The 22,365-nt window shown below is 34.9% G+C and overlaps 2 protein-coding genes across 17 annotated transcripts in view; one reads left to right on the top strand and one right to left on the bottom strand.

Annotated features, from left to right (window-relative positions):
• The window catches only part of ABI3BP (ABI family member 3 binding protein), a 257,618-nt gene that overhangs the window by 63,704 nt on the left and 171,549 nt on the right, over positions 1-22,365 (bottom strand). For 9 of the 16 annotated variants that reach the window (XM_056109092.1, XM_056109100.1, XM_056109096.1 and 6 more), the window contains 16 exons: positions 18,521-18,601; positions 16,976-17,038; positions 16,785-16,859; positions 15,863-15,910; positions 13,515-13,574; positions 12,547-12,636; positions 11,246-11,278; positions 10,354-10,458; positions 9,190-9,252; positions 8,106-8,189; positions 6,864-6,917; positions 5,328-5,387; positions 4,036-4,119; positions 3,233-3,289; positions 2,118-2,201; positions 777-836 (listed from right to left, as the gene is read on the bottom strand). In XM_056109092.1, coding sequence (XP_055965067.1) covers positions 777-836; positions 2,118-2,201; positions 3,233-3,289; positions 4,036-4,119; positions 5,328-5,387; positions 6,864-6,917; positions 8,106-8,189; positions 9,190-9,252; positions 10,354-10,458; positions 11,246-11,278; positions 12,547-12,636; positions 13,515-13,574; positions 15,863-15,910; positions 16,785-16,859; positions 16,976-17,038; positions 18,521-18,601 — 1,101 coding nt within the window. The remainder of the gene's footprint in view (positions 1-776; positions 837-2,117; positions 2,202-3,232; positions 3,290-4,035; positions 4,120-5,327; positions 5,388-6,863; positions 6,918-8,105; positions 8,190-9,189; positions 9,253-10,353; positions 10,459-11,245; positions 11,279-12,546; positions 12,637-13,514; positions 13,575-15,862; positions 15,911-16,784; positions 16,860-16,975; positions 17,039-18,520; positions 18,602-22,365) is intronic. The other 7 variants (XM_056109101.1, XM_056109103.1, XM_056109102.1 and 4 more) reach the window with 7 other exon arrangements.
• LOC130018411 (probable ribosome biogenesis protein RLP24) lies at positions 20,495-21,304 on the top strand. The gene has a single exon (XM_056109114.1). The coding sequence runs from the start codon at positions 20,564-20,566 to the stop codon at positions 20,999-21,001; it is 438 nt and encodes a 145-aa protein (XP_055965089.1). The 5' UTR covers positions 20,495-20,563; the 3' UTR covers positions 21,002-21,304.

Raw genomic sequence — 22,365 nt, 5'->3', positions numbered from 1 at the left:
ATCGTTGGAAATGATCACTCTGGACAAGAACTGTGTCACTTTTCTTTTTGGGGTGTCCAGGGGACCCTGGCTGATGCTACTTGGGCCATGTAGTGCCGTGAATTATCTGGGCCACCCAACAGAATTTAAGGAGCTTCAGGGTGACACTAGGCAGTGCTCAGGAGCCTCCATGGCTGTACTAGCAGTGTTCAGAGGACCACGGTTCTGGAGATCTATCTGGATCATTTGAATGCAAGGCATTTAACCTTAATCCATGTACTATCTCTCAATCCTCTTAATTTTTTTCTGCAGAATAAAGAGTGAACATCACTGTGAAAATATGGTAGTTGTGATAGCCAGATACAAACACTGCCAGTTCAATAAGAGAAGACCCCTGTAATAAAATGTCAAGCAAATGAAAATATCAGTTTAATTTTTCACTTGATAGAATTTTAGACTCATGAATTCCTTGACACCATACTAGTCATCAGTCGAGAATTACTTCTAAATTAAACTCAGTTTTAACAACTTGGGGGAAAAGAAAACATAGATGACAAAACAATTTCAGTTGGTTACATGCATAATAGAGGACCTTGTTGAATTCATGCACAGTGCTCTTAAAAACAAGGGATAACTTGAATAATAAGAATCTTCAATACTTTTAGGGTGATCAGCATCATGGAGACAATAAAGGACAATGCATAGGTTTATGAAACAAAAGCTTTGGTCAAAAGGTTGATGGAATGGGTTTGATGATGAGAATGAAAAATACTTAGGAAGATGACAAAAGATATTACCTTGTGTTGTCACCCATGTCTCAGTTCTGACCATAACTGGTTCAAGATCTCTAGTAGAAACTAATCAAAGTATTAAAGTATTAAAAATAAACCAAAGATTGTTTTTTAAAAAAGAGAAAACTTAAATATTAATTTCAAAACAAATATAACTAATATACATGTAGAAATATTTAGTAACTTTAAGAATTTTTAAGCTAAAAGAAGTAGACCGCTGATTTCCCTAAGTTTGACTATATTGAAGTCAGGTAATAATTTCCTTATTTTTCCTCCTTTGATTGCCCGATTGGACTTAAAAAGCAAAAGTGGGATATGTGAGCATTGCTAAGAACTTATCTATGGAGAAAGACTGAAATCTCAGCACGGTGGATAAGAAATCCCTCCATTCTAAAAACAAGAATGCCTTAATATGCAAATGAGAGCTTGCTGATGTCTACTAGTTTAAATCTGCGTTTCTTGACATGGTAAGGAAATGACAACCATAACTACCCTAGAAGTTGACAGAGCAATCAAGATCCAAATGAACTTGAAGACCAGCTTATTAGATAAGATACCCTCTATACTGTTATTATAGCTAGACTCTTTTCTAGCTGTTTTCTGCTTACATACCCTCTTTCTGATTTTATTTCTATTTGAATGAGTTTAATGTCCTGCTCTTTCTAAATCTTTGCCTTTTTCAGATATTAATGTACCTAGCAAATCTTTTTTTTTTGCTAGCACCAAAAATTCATAGATGCTATCTAATGCCATCTTCTACTTTATTTAAAAAGGAAAGATATTTGTTCTCAACTGTCTTTCAGGTCTGAGAACTAAAACATGTCACCTACATCTGATGTATGCCCCAAGATATACTAATATGATTTAGGGTTTACGGAAGATACTAATATTTGCTAATTTGAACTAAATATGTGTAATTTCCTTAAAAAGCTATATTTGTAGGATTTAAATGGAAGGTGATAAAGTGTAGTGACAGAATAATTGAATACCTTGTTCAAAATGGCTCCACAGATCACCTCAACTTTATTCTTGGCATCTCTGCTGGGGAACTGTTGCCCACTATGAATCATATTTTTACTCATTTATTTGTTTTTTTTTGGTCACCTCCAGCAGTGCTCATGACTTACTCCTGACTCTGTGCTCAGGGATACCACCTACCAGCATTGAGGAGGACCATATGTGGTGCTGGGATCCATAGAATAAGGGTTGGTTGTATGCAGGTACAAACTTAACCTCTGTACTATCTATCTCTCTCTGGCCCATTATAGAAAGTATTGGTTCCTCCAAACAAGTGATGCTACACTTTACACTGTGCTGGGAATCTTTAAACCAGGAACACACGTTTACCTGGTTCGGACTCAGGTAGTTCAGGTCTTGGTGTAGTCTTTGGTCTGAGATGCGGATGAAATGTCTGCTGTGATGTTTTAGAAGCTGAAGGAAGAAATTCTTAGGTTATATATAACTACATCACCTATAGTTCTGGAAGTTTTAGGAGATGAAAACATGACTAAATTTTCTACTTGATAAGATATTTGCCTTTTTAATCTGATATCTTTGTCACATCTACGCTTTATACATTCTCTTCTATCACAGAACTTTTTTTGAAAATGAGCATAGTTTTTTTAATTCAAGAAATTAGTAGATATTATAAAATTTTCAGATGGTAGGCGGATTACATAGCAAAAAGGTTAAAATTTATTGATAAATATTAATGGATAAATCAGTGAACAATAGGAGGACAGTGGCAGTGACAATGAAGAATGGACATACTAAATATGGGATTTGTAATTTAATCTTTTAACCTATAAAATTATGTAACTATTAAAATAAAATGAAAATAGATCACCCAGATAGTAACAACACAAGAAATACTACACAAATCAGAAATAAAATATGTGGTGCTGGAGAGATAGTATACTGGGCAAGGTGCTTGCCTTGCATGAAGCACACCAGGGTTCAATCCCAGGCAATTCATATAGTCTGCAAGCATTGCCAGGAGTGATTCCTGAGTGCAAAGCTAGGAGTAACCCCTGAGCTTTGCTGGGAGTGACAAAAAAACCAAACAAAATCAAAACAACACAAAAAAAGAAATACAAAGTGAAACTGTAGATTTTCTGGACGCTGTTATTTTAAAGGCTTTAATCTATCTAGACAAGAGGCAAAGTGCAATGATGCAGTTGAAAACCAGTTTTACCACTAACACTATTCAAAAGATGACATTTTGTAAGTAAGTTGCACAGCAAGTAAGTATCCTAAAGCAGCTTAATATATAAATAATTTTTTAAAAATAAGTAATTTGTTTTAAGACTTTGCATAGTTTTAAGAAGAATATGAATGGATGATGGCCATGAATAAAGACATTGATGTCAGTCACGTGAAGCAAGATGAATTGATGATAAGATAAATTGATGTTTTTGAAGATAAGCAGTATCAGATTAATTAAAAACACAGTACACCATTACCTAATGTTCCTGGAGTCTCAGGTCTAAGAGTGACAGGTTCAAGAACTGTAGCAGGAACTGACCAAAAATACATTATATCAAAGAGAACTCAATATACATGAAAAAGAATATTTACAATCAAACAATATTTTAATGTATATCAATTCTTCTACTAAAACAAAACTTATTAAATTGAGTGAATGAGTAGATGATTGCTCTTTGAAGAACTGGCCAGACAATGACTTAAGTTGTATTAGACTTAGCTTTTTAACTATCCCAATCATCTTTAAGAAGTCAATGCTCCTAGGTTTTAATTACTGCATTAAAACTGATATGGAAAGCTCTGCGGGAGAAATGCTTTTATTTACTTAAAATAAACTTATAAAATGATTAAAAATCATATAAATCATTTAAGTAAACATGGATGCAGTTATCAATTTATAAGTTTTATGTAGATAAAAAACAAATAGGATATGATGATCTTGTTAAGAACTTATCTACAGTAAGGTTTGAGACTACTGTTAAAATCAGAGGACATTAGAGATTAGAATAAAGACGGCCACTCAGTCTGTCATACTCTGCAGACTGAACAGATTTGATATGTACTAAAATGCACTAAATTCATAGTTTTCACAGATTATTCTTACATAGAAGAAATGGTAGCACTAAGTGGGTTTTACCCATTCCTTGTCTCCTAGGCAGAGGAGCATTGACTGATGATGCCTCATAACTTCACACTTATGAAAACAACTTTGCAGTGTGTTGGGTTCCCACTGGGATGGGATCCTGAAGCTCTCTTTTAAACTAAGGGCATACACATTTACCCGGTTGGCTCTGAGGAGCTTGAGGGTTCGGTGTGGTTTTAGGTCTGGGACGTGGACGTCGGGTTCTCACTGATATTTTGGTAGCTACAGAAAAAAAATTCCTACGTTACTACTTGGTTTTAATTACTGCATTAAAACTCATATGTAAAGATCTGCAGGAGAAATGTTTTTATTTATTTACTTAAAATAAGATAAAAAATTCTCAAAAATCATATAAATCACTTAAGTAAACATGGATGCAGTTATCAATTTAGAAGTTTTATATAAATAAAAATTAATAAATAGGGCTATGATGATCTTGTTAAGAACTTATTGATAGTAAAGCTTGAGATTACTATTTCTCTAGGGCTATAAGCACTGGAAAAGATTTTACTAATGTTAAATTTTCCAATTTCCAAAAATTTTGTTTATAGTTTTAAGTTTTCATTATTTTAGGAATGTGGAGCAATAGCACAGCGGTAGGGCGTTTGCTTTGTGCGCAGCTGGCCTGGCTGAGCCGGGTTTGATTCCTCCGCCCCTCTCGGAGAGCCCAGCAAGCTACTGAGAGTATCTCGCCTGTGCAGCAAAGCCTAGCAAGCTACCTGTGGTGTATTCAATATGCCAAACACAGTAACAACAAGTCTCACGATGGAGATGTTACTGGGCCTGCTCGAGCAAAATCAATGAACAACGGGAGGACAGTGCTACAGTCTTCTAATTGAAAGGCAAAATCATATACACACATTCAACAAATGAAAATTAGAACTCTGGATGAGATACAGAACTTCCAAACAGGGTAAAATGCAAAGTAGCTGCTCAAGTGGTGCAAGGAAAGGTACAGGGAGTGTCATATAGTGGAAAAGGCTGGTAACATAAAATTTCTTAGATATTTTCCTATATGTCAACTGAATACTAAAGCTCATCATTACTTAAAGTATCACCAGCAAAAAAAAACCAGCATGCAAATAGATATAGCTATTTAAACATACATAAGCACAAATATAGCTGGCCAGCCTAGATTGAGAAATAAAGCTCAATGTTTAAATCTCATCTTCAGTAGAGAATACTGTCCACTGAAACACAAGATGGTTAGCACGGCAGTTTTCAAAGCACATCACAGCAGGGATAGTCCGAATTGAGATCATGCCAGTGGAGCTAGTAAAAACAAAAGAATATTTGCTTTTAAGAGGCTTTTCAGTACTCTGTAGACTAAGGCAATGATTGAATGACAATAGAGAATGATGGTGGTCATAATGGAGATGAAGTTCACGATGATCAGCAAAAGCGCTCAGCAAATGGCACAGACTCATTACCTAGTGTTGCTTCAGATGCATCGGTCGTGAATGTAACAAGCCCAAGATCAGTAACGGGAACTAAAGTAATAAAATAAACATTTTTTTAAATGAAGAACTCTTGCGATTGTCTCAAGAATATCTAAAAAAATATTTTCAGATGAAGGGCATTGTAAAATGAATTGAATTTCCCCAAATTTCACGTGAAAGTTCTAATTATCATTGTGATTACATTTGGGCAATAAATGAAGTCATAAGGGTGGAACCTTAGTCTAATAGAACTCAGGTTCTTATAAAGAGAGACAGAGACATACATGCTAATGGACAAAAGAAAGAACTCTAGAATATAGTGAGGTGGCAGCAAACTGCAAATCAAGCACAGAAGACTTGGGAGAAATTGAACTTGCTGATATTACAGCTTCTAGCACAGAAAAACAAATATATTTATGGTGTTTTTTCATCTGGTCTATAGTATTTTATAATGGTAGCTCTTGAAAATTACTAGAATGGGAAATCAATTCTTTTATTCAGACTTGGTCATATTAGAGCTAGAGATTTTCTCATTTTATGAGACAGTGATTACTATTGTCTGTCCCCTGTTTCACAATTCTCTAGTTAGTACTTAATTAAGTAAGCAGTCTTAAAAGCACCTTAGAGGGGCTGGAGAGATAGCACAGTGGGTAGGGCGTTTGCCTTGCACATGGCCAACCCAAGTTTGATTCCCAGCATCTCATATGGTCCCCTGAGCACCACCAGCAAGTAACTCCTGAGTGCAGAGCCAGGAGTAACCCCTGTGCATTGCCAGGTGTGACCCAAAAAGCAAAAAAAAAAAAAAGCACCTTAGGGCATTTAATTTAATTTTTTTTTCCTTGTTTGTTTTTGGGTCAAACCCAGCAGAGCACAGATCTTACTCAAGGCACTGTGTTCAGTAATCACTCCTGGTGGGGGATCATTTTGGGTGCTGGGGATTGAACCTGGGTCTCCTGCAGTGCAGGCAAGGCAAGGACTTGGGACCGAAATGGATATATCCATTTCGGTCCCAAGGCATTTACTTAAAAACATTTCTAACCACCTTAAAGAAGAGATTAGAAGTCTTGTACTTCTGTGACTTTGCTGAACAAACAAATATTTACTATGTTTACCAGGTTATAGTTGCAGAAAAATGTCCTAAGTATCTAACAGTTACTAAACAAATATCAAAAAATAGCTGTGATGATCTAGGTCAAGAACTCAGTTGAGATGATTAAAAATTTACTATCTAGTTAGCATGAATCAAGGTCAAGACACCTCCACTATTACAAGACATTTAGCTTCACAGTGAACTCTGGTTAAACAAAATATATAAACATACATAGTATGTTTTAAAGTAGTTACATGTGAAGAAAATATTACAACTTAGATTCTTGCAGGGTCCTCTTACTAAAAAGAGGCAACTTGTTTTATGGAAATTCTATTCTTCTAAGATAAAGATTATAATTGCGCAGCACCAGAAGAGAATAAATGGTTTTCATAACGAGCAGAAAAAGTACTTGCTGAAAGTAAAACAAATGGTATTACCAAAAGTTGTCCCTGGAATCTCTCTTATAGGAACATCTGGTTCATAGACTGTAGCTGTAATCAACCAAAATAAAATTAAAAAAATAATACTATGTTAAACATTTGTGTAGTCTCAGAACAGTAATTTCAGAAGTAATTTTACATGGTTATATATCCAGAGCACTAAGTAAACAGTATGTTCCTAATGAGTTGAGGTATGTGGTATCTCTTTATGTGTACCAACTTACTACTTAGGGGGGATTCTTAGTACATAGATAAGTCTCCTTATAAATACCCCTGAAATTTATTTTGCCTCTCTCACTTTTGATGATGTTACTCTAAGTAATATGCCTATCTTGTAGATCATATGTATCTTGTTGAAAACTGATCATTGAAAAGAAAACATAATCTTTGACCAGATGGGTTACTTAAGAGAACATAAAAAGGGGCAGGCATTCGGTATGTAAGATGGCAAGGAAATGCCCATGGATAGCGTGATGATTTTTATATGAAATCCAATGTCCTAGATTTAACTTCGACATTAAAAAAAATCATTCCCATCTGATCCCATGGATTCCTTTTATATGCATAATCTCAACAAAATATTCTGATCTGAACATGGGTGCCATCAGAGACATTTCTACTTCTAGTTGACCTTCACATATAGTCCATACTTTCTGGACTTTTTCCATCCCTCTTGTTCCAGCTCTAGAAATATATATTGATTTTAAAGTTAAAATATGCCTAAGTATTATAGCCAATCCTGATTCTTGTCCATAAATTATTTCCATTCAGCCTCGAGAGCTAAGAATGATGTTTCCATTTTCAAGTGGGTATAGAAAAAGAAAAGAAAAAAAGAACAAGAATATGAAAAATAGACTATACAGCCCACAAGCTCCAATTATTTACTCTCTCGATCTTTATAGAATACATTTACTGAATCTCACACTAGTTCTTAATCATGATTTACTTAATTTTTATAGGGATAATAATTGTTTTATGTCTAAATGTGTTTATTCTGTAGCTGCTCTAGTTTCTTAAATTATCTAAACTTTCATGGTTATTGTCAAATGGGAAGTCGAATAGGTATTTTAAGAGAAGATTCTAAAGCATAATGAATTTGGTTACCAAGTGAAGCCTCTCTAACCATATCTGTATTGTTTGTTCTGGTGTGGAAGCAGCTGCTGCCTCTAACTGCCTCTGGTTTCCTGGACCCCATTGGAAAGAGCTTTCTGTATTTTCCAACCAGATTTGCACATTTACCCATTTCAGTCTGAGAGGCTTCAGGCCTTGATGTGGTTTTAGGCCTGGGACGTGGGCGACGAGTTCTTGGAGGCACATTGGTAGCTAATAGAAGAAAATATCAGGTTAATGGGGTGCTTTTTTTTCTTTTTGGGTCACACCTGGCAATGCGCAGGGTTTACTCCTGCCTCTGCACTCAGGAATTACCTCTGGTGGTATTCAGGGGAATATATGGGATGCTGGGAATCGAACCTGGGTTGGCTGTGTGCAAGGCAAACACCTTACCCACTTTGCTAGAGCTCTAGCCCCCTAATGGGGTGCTCTTAATATTTTTAATAGGGTACTTTTAATTTCAGAAGTTGTGGATAAGATTATACTAATTAAAATTCCTTAAGTTTCAGGAACTTTTTCTCTTGAGTTTAAAATATTTTCCCCTCTTTAACAAGTGCATCTTAATATAATTTATATTTCTCTGAAAAACAAAAATTATACAGACACATGAGTTCAAGGATATTTCAAGGAGACTCTCAAAGGAATTTTTGGATAATAAAACACTCCCAAATCTTGCTGAATTCTAGTGGCGATGGGTCCAGATCTTTCTTTCAAAAAATAATAAAAGAAATTTCTTATTACCAAAAGAAAAATAAAATCAGAATCATGGAGATAGTAAAAAATGTAGGCATTTACACCCTCACAATAATTATGTCATATAATAGGAAACGATGACAATGCACTTAACTTTGAGCAAGGATAGATACCCTCACCCCCAATCCCCACTGTTTATGTTTGAAACTCAGCAATAAAGAATATGATTAAGCAATTACATGAGGGATGAGAAGCCACAAATTCAATAGTATTACACTGCAGATATGGATAATGACTTAAGCTCATACTATTTCTCATGAAAACAAATCAGTTGTAACAGCACTTTTTAGCAAAACTAGTTAAGAAGTACTGAAGTATTGAATGATTATTATGACATCAGTCTCATGAAGCAGAAGAAGCTGTGATGGTGACAACAATGAAGCTATGATGATAACAATGATGAAATGGATGGGAAATGAACAGAAAGCTGATGCAGACAGACTGGAGGACATGCCATTACCTAGTGTTGCCGCCGGAGGAGCCTCAGTTCTAAGAACAACTGGTTCAAAGATTGTGGGAGGAACTGATCAAAAGCAATAAAAGAAACCACAAAAGATTTTTGTGAGTCACAAAATTCATCTTACCAGTAAAAATGATGATTCTAAGGTTTCTAAAGAGGAGTGGGCAACAGAAGAGGGAAAAGATGGATTACTTAGAGTCTTGAACCCCATAAGAGGCAGAAATATAGGAATGATGTAGGGAGGTGAGAATGGGTGGCAGGGCACCCTAGGGTCTGTTCACCACACATAGAAGGATGCCCAAAAGAAATATCAGCCTATGCTTACTGGGAGACTAAATCTCACGGAAAATAATGACTTTCAATATAATAAGGTGAGAAACAACATCTCAGTGTTGTGGTATCCTATCAGATGCAGCATCTTTTTGTTCTAAGAATAGAAAATGCATAATTTGTACAGAAAAAGAAATATCATTGAAACCCATCTCAAGAAATTTAAGCTCATGAATAGAATCTCAGCCTTAATTAAATTTATCCCAGGGGCCCACTTTAATGGGAGAGCAACAGGTCATTCTCTGGGACATCAACTTCAATACATTTCCTGCTTCTCAAACTGTTTTCCATCATCTTCCCACTCATTAAATTCTGTACGGATTTTTTCCCTAATTGTTCCAGATCTTTCTCTATTCAAAATATTTACTAGGATCTTAGCATAAAACTTTCCTATAACTGGATAAATTATTTTGCATTCACATAGTGTGGTGCCTTGTTATTTTTTTTACCTTTCTTATTATGCAAGAGTAGCATTTAACTATAACTGTGATACAAACTGGGAAATAAAACATACTTCCTTTTGATATGTGCCCCAGTCACTAATGTGATTATGGGTATATTAGAGGATTAATAAAAGTAGTTGACTTTAATTGTGTTGGCTCAATGATTCATTGAGAATAGTATCTTTCATACATGAATGAGAACAACTAGTAAGCTAGTAAATAATTGTTGATGGAGAATATTCCAGAACAGGAAATAAAAGCTGTTCATCCCCATAATTAGTAGCCCTTACTTTTAATTTTATACAGAATGTGTCCATTTTGGTGAATAAAATTTGGGGTCCCAACTAGGATAAGTTGTTTAGATTCTGTAAAGCAGAAACCACATATTTACCCAGTTTGGTCTCAGATACTTCTGGTTGGGGTGTGGTTTTAGGTTTAGGACGGGGACGGGGACGTCGGGGTTTCTTTGTGGTTGTAATTGTGGTTGTTGTTGGAGCTGAAGAAAGAAAAGTTAGGATTAATATAGTGTTTGTGCTCCATAAACTCTGAAAAGCATGTTGTGATATGGTTTTAAGATTTTTTTTAAACTTGTCAGAATTTCTTTGAGTGGATAAAGGGGTTACTTTGGTTGAAATTTTTTCTTTAATAACATATTACTAGAATCATTTTATAACCAGAGATACACAGAAATATAAATTATACAAAAAGTTAAAAAAATGATAGTTAACAAAAAATTAAATCATTTAACAAAAATTGTACCTAATTCAAAATGTGGTTACAAATTGCTGCTAAACAACAATGACAATGAGAGGTTCAAACTACTCTAGAGCATTCACTTATAATTTAAAATGACTAGGTTTGGGCCAATTTCCACCTGGTAACTACTAAAGTATAGGAAATTTGCTGAAACATAAACAAAATAAAACAATTAAATGGAACTTTAATACACAGAATGAGATGTTTACGGATACTCAATTGCATCATAATAAGTACTGTATTGGTTGTCTAAGGGATATAAAGAAAATCATTTGTGTCTTAGCTGTAACATATGGTACTATCTGAATAGAGACTCAGATCAGCATGATGAAGATATGAACTGAGATAGATAGATTGAATTAAGTCCATCTATATTTCCATTGAAAATAAAGTCATTAATAAAGAATTTAAAAATATTATATGTAACTGAATGAAAACAAATGGCAATCATCCTCTACATAGCATCATAGATAAGCCTGACAGTGAATAATAAAAATTACTTGCTGAATGACAAAAAGGATCATTACCTACATATGTCCCAGGAGTAATAGGTTGAGGGTCTGTGTCAAGAAATCAAAATCAAAAAATATTAAATGACTAAAGTGTGATTAAACTCTTAAATATGAAGTATACAACTTTAAAAGTGATTTAATAAATTTAATAACCAATTTTTTCTTAAGACTCAAAGGGCACAAAGATACCTATTTTAATTAACGAGTTATTTAAATTATAACTCCCCATTATTAGCTACAAATTAAATAAGAGAAAACTCTACCTAGAAGACCCTTTGGATATCCAATAACAATTCTTAATAATTATTAGAAATGAATAATTTCAAGTAGATATATGGCAACATAATAAAATGGAAAACAAATCTCTGAATTAAATAGGTTGAAAAATTGTTTATATATTTAAGTAGCTGGTATAATGAATAATCAAATGCTCTTCTGTGTTGGGAATAACTCCAAACTTCTATCCAAACAAAGACATAAAAAAAAAGAGCAGGAACCAGAGTATCAGTAATCGGCAAAACTCATCAGTGGATCCTTGGTATAAGCATACAAACACCTCACAGAGGAGGATAGGAGACAGTACTACAGTCAATTGACTCAAATCTAATCACTGAAGTAAGGCATTCAAGGCCCTCTTCATGGACCCATTGAAAAGCAGCATCAATGACCAACAAGTCTGGAACAAGCTGAGTGAAGCTTTCTCCTTTCTACAATTGACTTTCATTTTAAATTTCCATCCTGCTCTCATCCATACATGTGAACACTTTCTGACCTGTTTATGCCATTCTTGCCTATATAGTCAACAAACTTACAAACTTTCTACATTTCAGGTCCACATAAGTCTAACAATCCAAGGATCTTTTATTTAAGAGATTAAGTCTGTGCCTAGCATTTGGCAAAACTCAATAAATATGTTACTTTCAACTACATTCCTATATGTTTATTTACAAACCACTCATTCAGCAACTATTTTCTTTTTTCAGCCAACCCAGGTCACTTATTATCTCTAAGCAGTCCCATACAAATGCTGACATGGCACTTACAAGAGTGTGGAACCAATTGAACTCAATCTGCTAGCAAGAAAAAAATTTATTAAGAATCAAAGATAAAATAAGTAAATAAACTGGTCAGAGAAGCTGATAACAGACACAGGTGCCACATAACTTAAGTTACCGGGGTTCGCTGTAATAATCTGCTCATTGCAGCTACATTCTATGACCTGAGTCTTCACTTTAAGAGTAACCTAGATGGCAAAATAAACTACATCCCAATATCACACATAAAGGATTTCCACAGGTACCAGGAACCATATTTACCTAGTTTGCTCTGAGGTATCTCTGGGTTTGGTGTGGTTTTACGGTCAGGGCGGGGACGACGTGTTCTTATTTTTGGGGTTGTTTTTGGAACTAAAGAAATGAAACTGATTAATATTTTCTTATAATTTCAGAAACTAAAGAAAAGCTCACATATAGTGCTAGTTTCTTAATATGATTTCCAACAACTTTGCTCTAATCTTAAACATTAAAATCTTTTTCTGCCAGGTCTTCTTGAATCTTGAGAAATTTGTCTCAAGACAAATCTTGAGAAATCTTGAAATTTTGCCTAGAAAGATTTGTTTGCTATCCATATGCAAAAAACTGAGGTAGAGGCCCATATATATTGATAGTTCTCTTGAGAAAGCATAAAGAAGCTTAATAATTCCAAAAATTGTTATTATTGCTGGTACAGGATTTTCAAAGCTCTGACTCAAAAGGAAGTCTTAATACATTTATATTACAGAGAAGGAAACAGTCTCAACTATGCTGGAAGAATATACTGAGAAAATTCCTGGCTTAGGCATATATTCCTCTGCATATTGTTAAAATAAGTACATTTTATACTTAAAATCATTGGCAGACAATAAAAATCTCCTACAAACCTCAAAACAACTCTCTATTGATGCCCATATAGTTACAGCAGATAATTATGGAGTCACAGACTCCTAACTATATTTGAAACAGCCTTAATGCAGAGCAATAAGCAGAATTTCTGGCTCTGTAAAGTATTAGTAAACTAGAAAAAATTAAATACAGATGCTTGGCATTAGTAGTATACAGGCTTACTCGTAATCTAAGTAATGTATTTAAACATATTTACTACATTAAAAATGGAGAATATAGTTGAATCGTATGAGATAATGAGAAAATATTATGAAATGGAAAATTCCTTTACTGAGATTGATGTGGACTGGACTGGTGATCAGTAAGTAGGAAAAGCACCAGATTAAAACATGGAAGATCATTACCCAGCGGTGTCCAGGGAGCCTCAGTTGTTAAAGTTAAAGATTCAATGTCTGTAGCAGCAACTGACAAAAAGCAATAAAATAAATAATTGATATTAAAGAAACACAGGAAAAGGAAAATGATCTTGAAAAGAACCTCCTTAACTCTGTAATGTTTGAAAGGCATTTCTGAATGTTGGAGAAACAATTCTCTAATAATGGCTGGTCTCTGATAATCATCTATCTCACAAAACAGATATAATTTGCAGTTTGTTATCACTATGAGGTTAAGGAAGAGTTTCTAATTTTTCCCATGTGTTTAATTTTTTGATTTTTACTATATTAGAAATGTGAATCTAAAAATCTCTTAGTTGTCTGATTTTTACTTTAAATTACTAAGAAAACCTATTAGGAAATTTTGGTCAGTATTTTAAAAGTTTTATCACTATTATTATTATTTACTACTGCTATTATTTACCTGGTAGTGATCAGGAATAACTCCTGACAGTGCTCAAAGCACCAGATGAAGTGCTGGGGATTGAACCCACTTGGCTGCATGCAAGTCAAGCACCCTAGCTGCTGTACTATCTCTCTGCCCTCTTTACCACCATTATTAATATTTGTTTTAAGAGTTGGTGATGGGGTGATGGTGAGAATGTTTTTAATTTTTTTTTTTTTTTTTGCTTTTTGAATCACACCCAGCAAAGCTCAGGGGTTACTCCTGGCTCTGCACTCAGGACTCACTCCTGGTGGTGCTCAGGGGACCATATGAGATGCTGGAAATTGAACCCGGGTCGGCTGCATGTAAGGCAAATGCCCTACCTGCTGTGCTATCGCTCCAGCCCCAGTTTTCAAATATTCTTAATCAACCTTTTGGAAATCTGTGATAAACTATGCAAAAGATAAGCTTCTGTGTTCTCTCCATAATAAACGTGACACTGCTGGGTTAGTATCTTTCATTTATTTTCATTATTCTACCCCACATCACTTCTAAAAGGTAAAGGTAAAGGCCCTCCCGTTGATCGTCGATTTGCTGGAGCGGGCCCAGTAATGTCTCCATTGGAGACTTTGTTGTTACTGTGTCTGGCATATCGAATACTCTCGGTAGCTTGCCGGGCTCTCCGAGAGGGGCGGAGGAATCGAACTCGGGTCGGCCATGTTGGCCGCTTGTAAGGCAAACGCCCTACCCGCTGTGCTATCGCTCCAGCCCATCACTTCTAAACAATGTTGATAATTTTCGTTCATATGTTCCTTTACGTCAAATAGATATTAAGAGATCATTTTTCTGACTTTTTTTGCAGGGGGCATTTTGTTTGCGGGGGCCTTCACCTGGTGTGCTCAGGCTTTTTCCTGGCTTTGTGCTCAGAAATCAGTCCTTCAGGCTCAAGGGACTATAGGGTGTGCTGGGAATCAAACCCAGGTCAGGCACATGCAAGGAAAATGCCTTACCCTCTTTACTATCATTCTGTTCCTTCTTTTAAAATTAGAAACACAATGAAGAAGATTAAGAATAGCTGAAAATAATTCATTTTTTAATCTAGGAAAAAAGAGGATTTCTGCAATTCTACAATATTCTGAAACAATCAAATGATACATGTATAAAACTAAGAATTCCAACTCTTTGGTTTTAAATTAGTGGTTAAAATTAATTTTCATTAAATCCTGGATTGAATTTAATAGTAAGACAGCTGATCATTGAATACCTATTGAACACTTACATGGAGATTATTTTTTCTCTGATTCTCCAAGGTATCACATTATAAAGTTACATTAGAGCATAAACTAATAAAAATATGACATGCAGTAGAGATGGGAAGAGCCAGAACAATGAGAACAAAACAAGATTCAAAGTAGAAACCTTCAAACAAAATTTAAAGGGGATAAGATCCCTTTTTTGTTTGGAATTCAGTATCACAAGATGAATTTGTCAAAAGAAATGTCCAGTTGCATTTGAGTGGCATGATATCAAGAAAGAAAAAAGACACTTATGAGAAAGAGACAATTATGACCCAGCAGTTTTTTTAGTTTTCATTGCTCCTTTTCCAAATGAAAGCAGTGCTCTCAAAAACTTTCTGATTTGAAGACTGGATGAAGTGAGCACGTGTGACTCTTGACAGCATCAAGTGCTTCAAGCAATATAAATGACTTTGAATATGATCGAAGAAAGCAGAATTTAGGAGCTGTAAGTAGAGCTGCAGATGTAAGAACACCTAATGTTGTTAAGAAAGATCCCTTTTGAGAATTGTAAATAATTTTGAAAATGAATAAAAGATATGATGGATGATGATCATTGCAAAAGAGAATACAGATGACAGAGAAGGGAAGCAAGCACACACACACACACACAAAATTGACCAATAAAAAATTGTTACCTATGTGCATGGAAGAAGAATCCACCTCAAATGTAACAGGCTCAAAGACTGTGTCATAAAAATAGACATAATAAGAAACACTAAATATCAGGGGCTCAATAATGCTTAATTCAGAACTTCCAAAGCCTTAATAACTTTACATAAATCACTTTCTTGACTGACTTTTATGACATGCTCCTAGTAAATCATAATTTTACATTAGATAGACTCTTAGAAGAAAATTTTAGTGGCAAAATAATTGAGCTTTCAGAACTTTTATAAGATTAGCTTTCTTGGTAGGTAATATCTCAACTAATAGATACTGTTTAAAATGCCAATCGATTATCTAAGAGGAGTCAATTTTTTGGGGAGGTTTTTGGGTCACACCTGGCAATGCACAGGGTTTACTCCTGGCTTTGCACTCAGGAATTACTCCTGGCAGTGCTCAGAGGATCATATAGGATGCTGGGAATCGGACCCAGGTCAGCCGTGAGCAAGGCAAACACCCTACCCACTGTATTATCGCTCCAGACCCGAGGAGTCAATTCTTGATCGAGTCTTTTTCAATTGTGTCTATTACGAAAGAATACAGTAAGCCTCTGCAGCACTGCTTAGTAATGGCTGCTAAAATCACTTTCAAGTATGTTGTTCATCCAGTAAATCAGACTTCTGTGCATCACAAACATGAATTCAGAGACTAAATCTCACCACTGGTTTAAGAAAATAGAGTCTACTGGAATACTACCATGTAAAATATGTTAGTTTACTATACAGTGATCCATTCATTTAGCACTTAAAACTTAAAAGAGTGACTATGTTGAGAAGACAAGGAATAAAACCATGTTATTTGGATTTCCATATTTGATATTACATGTTGGTTATAATTTCAGTGCCACCCTAAAGGAAAATCTTCTTAAATTAAAGTATTGAAAATTATGTTTACCGGACTCAGTTGGTGACATATCTGGTTTTGTAGTGATTTGGGGTTTAGGAAGGAATTGCTTTGGTGGTTTTAAATCTGAAGGGGAAAAAGGAGCAACAATTAGTGCTGTGGTAGAAGTATGAATGTAAAGATTAATGCCTTTTTATACTGTTTTCCTAGCTATAGATCAAAGCACTGAAAGCAGTGATTACCAGTTTGTATTTGAGGTGCATCTGATATATGTATAGTTTCAGGTAGTGCAGATGGTTTTTGTGCTAAAAAAAAGTATAAAAATTAGCATAAAGATCATAGTTGCTGCTATTACTTTAATAAAACATATATCTAAGCAAAGTTACTATATATCTAAAACTTAACAAAAATTAACTTCTAGGGTGTGGGAAGAGTGGGAAATACATTCATATTTTACAAATTTTTCTAAAAGGAAATTTAAAAAAAAAATATCCAAGAGGTTCCACTGGTACTGTTATGAGAACTAAAATAAGACTTTTTTCTATATAAGTAAATTAAAAATGAATAACATGATAGTTATATTTAATAGGTGGGTTTCTTCAGTATAGAAATGGCAACATAAAAGTCATGACATTTGTTTAGTGGTTGACCTGGAAAATTACCCTTAAACATTTGAAATTTTAAAAGAGGAACAAAGCTATATGTTTCTGGATTTCTGAATTTTCTAAAGCAGAGACAGATTAATTTTAAATGATGAGAAATGATAATGAAGTAATTATAATCAAACAGAAGAGTATAAAAACAATTGTTTCAGTAGTAAAAACAAACACATCAGCTTGGGAACTTCTAATGTTCCAACTGACAGGGATAATCCATTTGGCATTGGTTCTTAGATCAAGAACAGCATGTGCCTCTAATTGTCTAAACATATTTAAAAACATACTTCAAAGAAAATGAAGAGTTGAAGCCTTATGTCATGCAGCTCTTGAAAAGAAAATTTTACAGACTGAATGAGTTAAGCAATGGAATTATAATTATGGCACTGTAATGAAATGTTGCCACTTGTAAATCCAAAAGGAGCACAGACAATGGGTTGAGCACATGCTCTGAATCCTGGAGGCTTGAGTTTGATCCCCTGTACTATACTGTCTTCCCCCAAGCCCCTAGTGCTGCTAGATGTAGGCTAAGCAAACTAACAGAATAGCCTAGAAGACCCCATTCTGAGAAAGAGTGGTGTATTTCAACACAAGGGCACAAATGCTGGAATGACACACATATGTGGAGAACCAGGCATTGTATTTAAGATCACAGACCTTCCCTAAATACGCACTTCTTTCAGAAGTCTGCTCGATAGGTTCTTCAAACCCAGAAGGAAAAAAAAGTGAAAGAAGCATGGAATGAAATTGTAATAGGACGACAGAACTGCAGTCATGCCTGTGTGCAGAGCAGGAGAATCAAAACAACAGTCCATGAAAGAAATCCAAGAAGAATTAAATTACACCTCATTGCCATGGATAAGCATCCAATAGAAGAGTTTTAGAGTGTCTCACTTATTATTACACTTAAGGATGGGCTTACAGCTCAGTGTATCTAACAACTCCAATATAAAACAGATTTAAGTTCAAAAGCATAAATGGGATCAGGAAACAATGTGCACAAACACTTAACCATAAAAATCAACTACTCTGCTTCCTAAAACTCAGTTATGTTGTTAGTAACTGGCAGTTAAACCAGCAGTGGCCTATTATATTTCTTACATTAATTAGAACCCTAATCATTCAATTTACCAGGTTTGGAGTAAGGAGCATCTGGACTAGGTGTAGTTTTAGGGCGGGGACGGCGACCTGGTCGTTTGGTCTTTACTGGAGCTGAAGAAAGAAAATCAACTAGTTACTAGAAGAGTATTGCTGTATAAGCTGACCATCAGTACTACATATCTTTTGGAGGCGCATTTACGACGTATAACTTACTGTGACTGTGTCTCCCCTGTTATGTAACTTTCATTCATTACTGACCCAACTAAGTGAGGTCTTGAAAAATTGATCAGAGACATACAAGCGTTATTAATCAAGAGCAATCTCTATTCTTCCATTTTTGAAGTGGAACATCTCAAAACTTTATATAGCTTAGAGAATATAGGTTAAGAACATTTGTTGGAGGTGTATGTTCTAAAAGAACATGAGAAAAGTTGCTGTGAAGATGCCACTAAGAAGTAAAATTTATTTGGCTGACAATTTGATTTTCTGCTTTTGGCCACACCCAGCAATGTTATTTATTACTCCTGGCTCTGGGCTCAGGAATTATTCCTGGTGGTGCTTGAGGAACCATACGGGATGTCAGGGATCAAACTGGGTTGGCTGAGTGCAAGACAAATGTTCTATCCGCTGTATGGCCCCCTGGGCCAACAATCTGATTAAAACTGTCATTAAATAATGACATTATTTAAAGACATTTAAGCATTAAATGACATTAAAATAATGTTTTAAATAATTTAAATAACCTTTTTTTAATTTAAATAATCTTTAAATTTAGAAATATTTTTAGGAAGGTCAACAAACTTAGTTTGCAAGGATTGAAAGATTTTCCTTTCAGAGAACACAGAACACATACATACATGTAAGTACACATACAAAGTAGACACAGATGGATGAACTCAGTAATGGAAGCATATCAATATAGATACAAGGAGTCAGGAAAGAAACAGATTACTCCCACTGTAATTGCATTACCTAATGTTGTTAGAGGTTTGGTTTTCAGTACTACAGGTTCTAACACTGCATGAAAAATCACGGAGGAATCAAAATCAGAGGAAAATTGATGAAATACATTTAAGTATGGAAAGTACTAGATTCTTAACTACTAACTTTAGCAAACATGAAAAAGGAAACTTTTATCCAAATAGCAAATTCATTTTAAAATTTGATTCTTGTGTTTTCAGACAAGCTGGGCAAAATGTAACCAGTTAATTTGGGATGAGAGAATGGAGGAAAAAGAGCATGAACCTCATTGGAATATGTGATGAGAAAAGTGATCAGCAGCTCAAACTCTGAGGAAAAATATGGGTAATTGGCAAAGATGACATCATAGGACTGTTTCCACTCTGTTGAAAAAAAAGCAGTTATAAAGATTTGAGGTCATTTTTAAAAATTGTTCTTTGAACAGACTTCCTAGCAACACAATAGGATAGTTTAATCTGTAAATATCATAATACTTTTCAAGAAAATTTGCAAATGTTAGATTGTTGAAAGAAGTAAAAGTACACATATGTGCCAGAAAAGCTATGATTCTCCACTGAAAATAACTAGGTTAAGGCAAGTTGAGAACATATTCTTCAAATATAAGGAAAGCCAATAAATAAAGTTTCAAATCAAAATCAGTATGAATATTAAGGTTGTCTTGAAAAAGCCTCTGCTTAGTTAAGTGCAGGCAGAGAATAAACGGATCATCTAGAAAAAGTTGATTAAAGTACCTAAGGGAATATTTCTTAATAGTTTTGTATATAGCACACCTGACTATTTTCAGGTATTATTTCTGGCTCTGCACTCAGTGATCACTCCTGGCCTTGAGAGATCATACATGGTGCCAGGGATTGAATCTGGGTGGTCTCATGCAAGGCAAGTACTATCTGATATGTATCTTTCTAGCTACATGAACTATTGCTAATGAACTATTTTCCCCCATTACCTAATATTTTTGACTGCTAAGGAGATACTAAAGCCTGAGAAGATAGTTTAAAAAGAGGTCAGGGTGGCGGAGGCGCCTCCTGCAGGGACAGCATGCGGCTCGAGAAGTATTACTTCTGCTAGGGATCCATCTACCCCGGCCACGGCATGATGTTTGTCCGCAACGATGGCAAGGTGTTCAGATTCTGTAAGTCCAAGTGTCATAAAAACTTTAAGAAGAAGCACAACCCTCGCAAAGTCAGGTGGACGAAAGCCTTCAGGAGAGCGTTCGGCAAAGAGCTTACAGTGGATAATTCATTTGAATTTGAAAAACAAAGAAATGAACCTATCAAGTACCAGCGAGAGCTAAGGAATAAAATGATTGATGCAATGAAGAGAGTAGAAGAGATCAAGCAGAAAGGGCAAGCTAAATTTATAATGAACAGGTTGAAGAAACATAAAGAACTAAGGAAAGTTGAGGATACTAAGGAAGTAAAGCAAAATACCCATCTTATCCGTGCCCCTATAGCAGACAAAGGAAAGCAGCTGGAAGAAAAAATGTTACAGAAATTACAACAGGATGTGGACATGGAAGACGTTTCTTAATCCCCCCACCGTGAACCACTTTTATACAGGCACTGGAAAATCTCCTTTGGAGTCTTGGAATTTTGAAATCATTGTTTCATTTTGTCTTATGTTAGTTCCTTCAAACGAAAGGTTTGAAGATGCTTTTGCCTTGCTATCTGCAAAGCTTAAGTGAGTATAGATATTAGGTCATATCTCAGTGTAAACCCTTTACTGACAGATATACTTAAGTAAGTCTCAAAAATTCTGTTGTAAATAGAAAAGTGCATTGAGAAAATAAAGTCATACTGTTTAAATATTGCAGTATTTACAAACAATTGAGAAAACTTTTGACTCGATGTTATAGAAAACATTTTTGCTGTAAAATATTTTCTTTATTAATGTTGTAGAAGGAAAATACGATAATGAACTAACAATCTGTGATGCTTATGTAACTTTGATTTGTCTTTTTTTCATTAAGCTCTCCGAAAATTATAGTGGGCTCCTATATTGAGGGCTAATTATATTGAACTATACTTCAATATAATTATATTGAATTATATTTTGACCTAACTTGATTGGTGTGATAGGTCGGGTAAGAGTTGCGTTGTGTGTCTCTGGATTGGCACTGTACTGTGTAACTTGACCTGGTTTCCGGTAACAGCTGTTTCTCTAGTTTCACAGATTTAGAAGCAAGGGGTCATGTGCCTTTAATAGAGTTTTTATTTTCCTGTAAAGTAAAAAAATTTTTTTTCAAAGTTGAATTTATGGGTTGCATCTTTATATATTGTTTGAATATAAAATGAACTATGTATAAAGATAAAAAAATTAAAAAAATTAAAAGAAGTCAGGTTGCCTCTGAAGTTCTGAGTGATCTGTTGGCTGCCATTTTGTTTTCTTAGCGGGCAGTAAGGTTCATTCTAAGAGTAATAGATCCATCAGACCTATAATCATGTCTGAATTCAGTTAGTTTTGAATGATTTACAGAATGGATGTAACTTTGATACTCTTAAAATTAAGATAGGAATTAAACTTACATTCTAAATGGGGCACTATTTTTCTTATGGCATTTCCCATAATTACTAATAGTTATTAATGGTGGGCACATTGCTTCAAATAAAAATTCAGTCCCTTTTTATTTATTTATTTTTGAATTTATATTAGTGAAACACTATGAGGTACAGTTGTGGACATTACAAGTTTTTGTGCTTGGGTTTCAATTATACAATGATCGAGTACCCATCCCTCTACCAGTGCCCATTCTCCACCACCAATAATCCCAGTATCACTCCCACCCCACATAGATGTACCAAAGTTTCTTTAACCAGTCATCTGTTCTAGGGCACTTGTGTTTTTTCAGATTTTGGTTATTGTGAACAGCACAATAATGAACATAGAAGTATAGA

This window comes from Sorex fumeus, unplaced genomic scaffold, assembly GCF_029834395.1.
Source record: "Sorex fumeus unplaced genomic scaffold, SorFum_2.1 ptg000265l, whole genome shotgun sequence".
Taxonomy (NCBI): Eukaryota; Metazoa; Chordata; class Mammalia; order Eulipotyphla; family Soricidae; genus Sorex; species Sorex fumeus.
Note: the sequence above shows the minus strand (reverse complement) of the source record. Positions and strands in the feature narration are given on the sequence as shown.

What these genes read in the sequence shown, in the direction of transcription:
- LOC130018411 (XM_056109114.1), top strand. Translation starts at nt 20,564, where the DNA reads ATGATGTTTGTCCGCAACGATGGCAAGGTGTTCAGATTCTGTAAGTCC.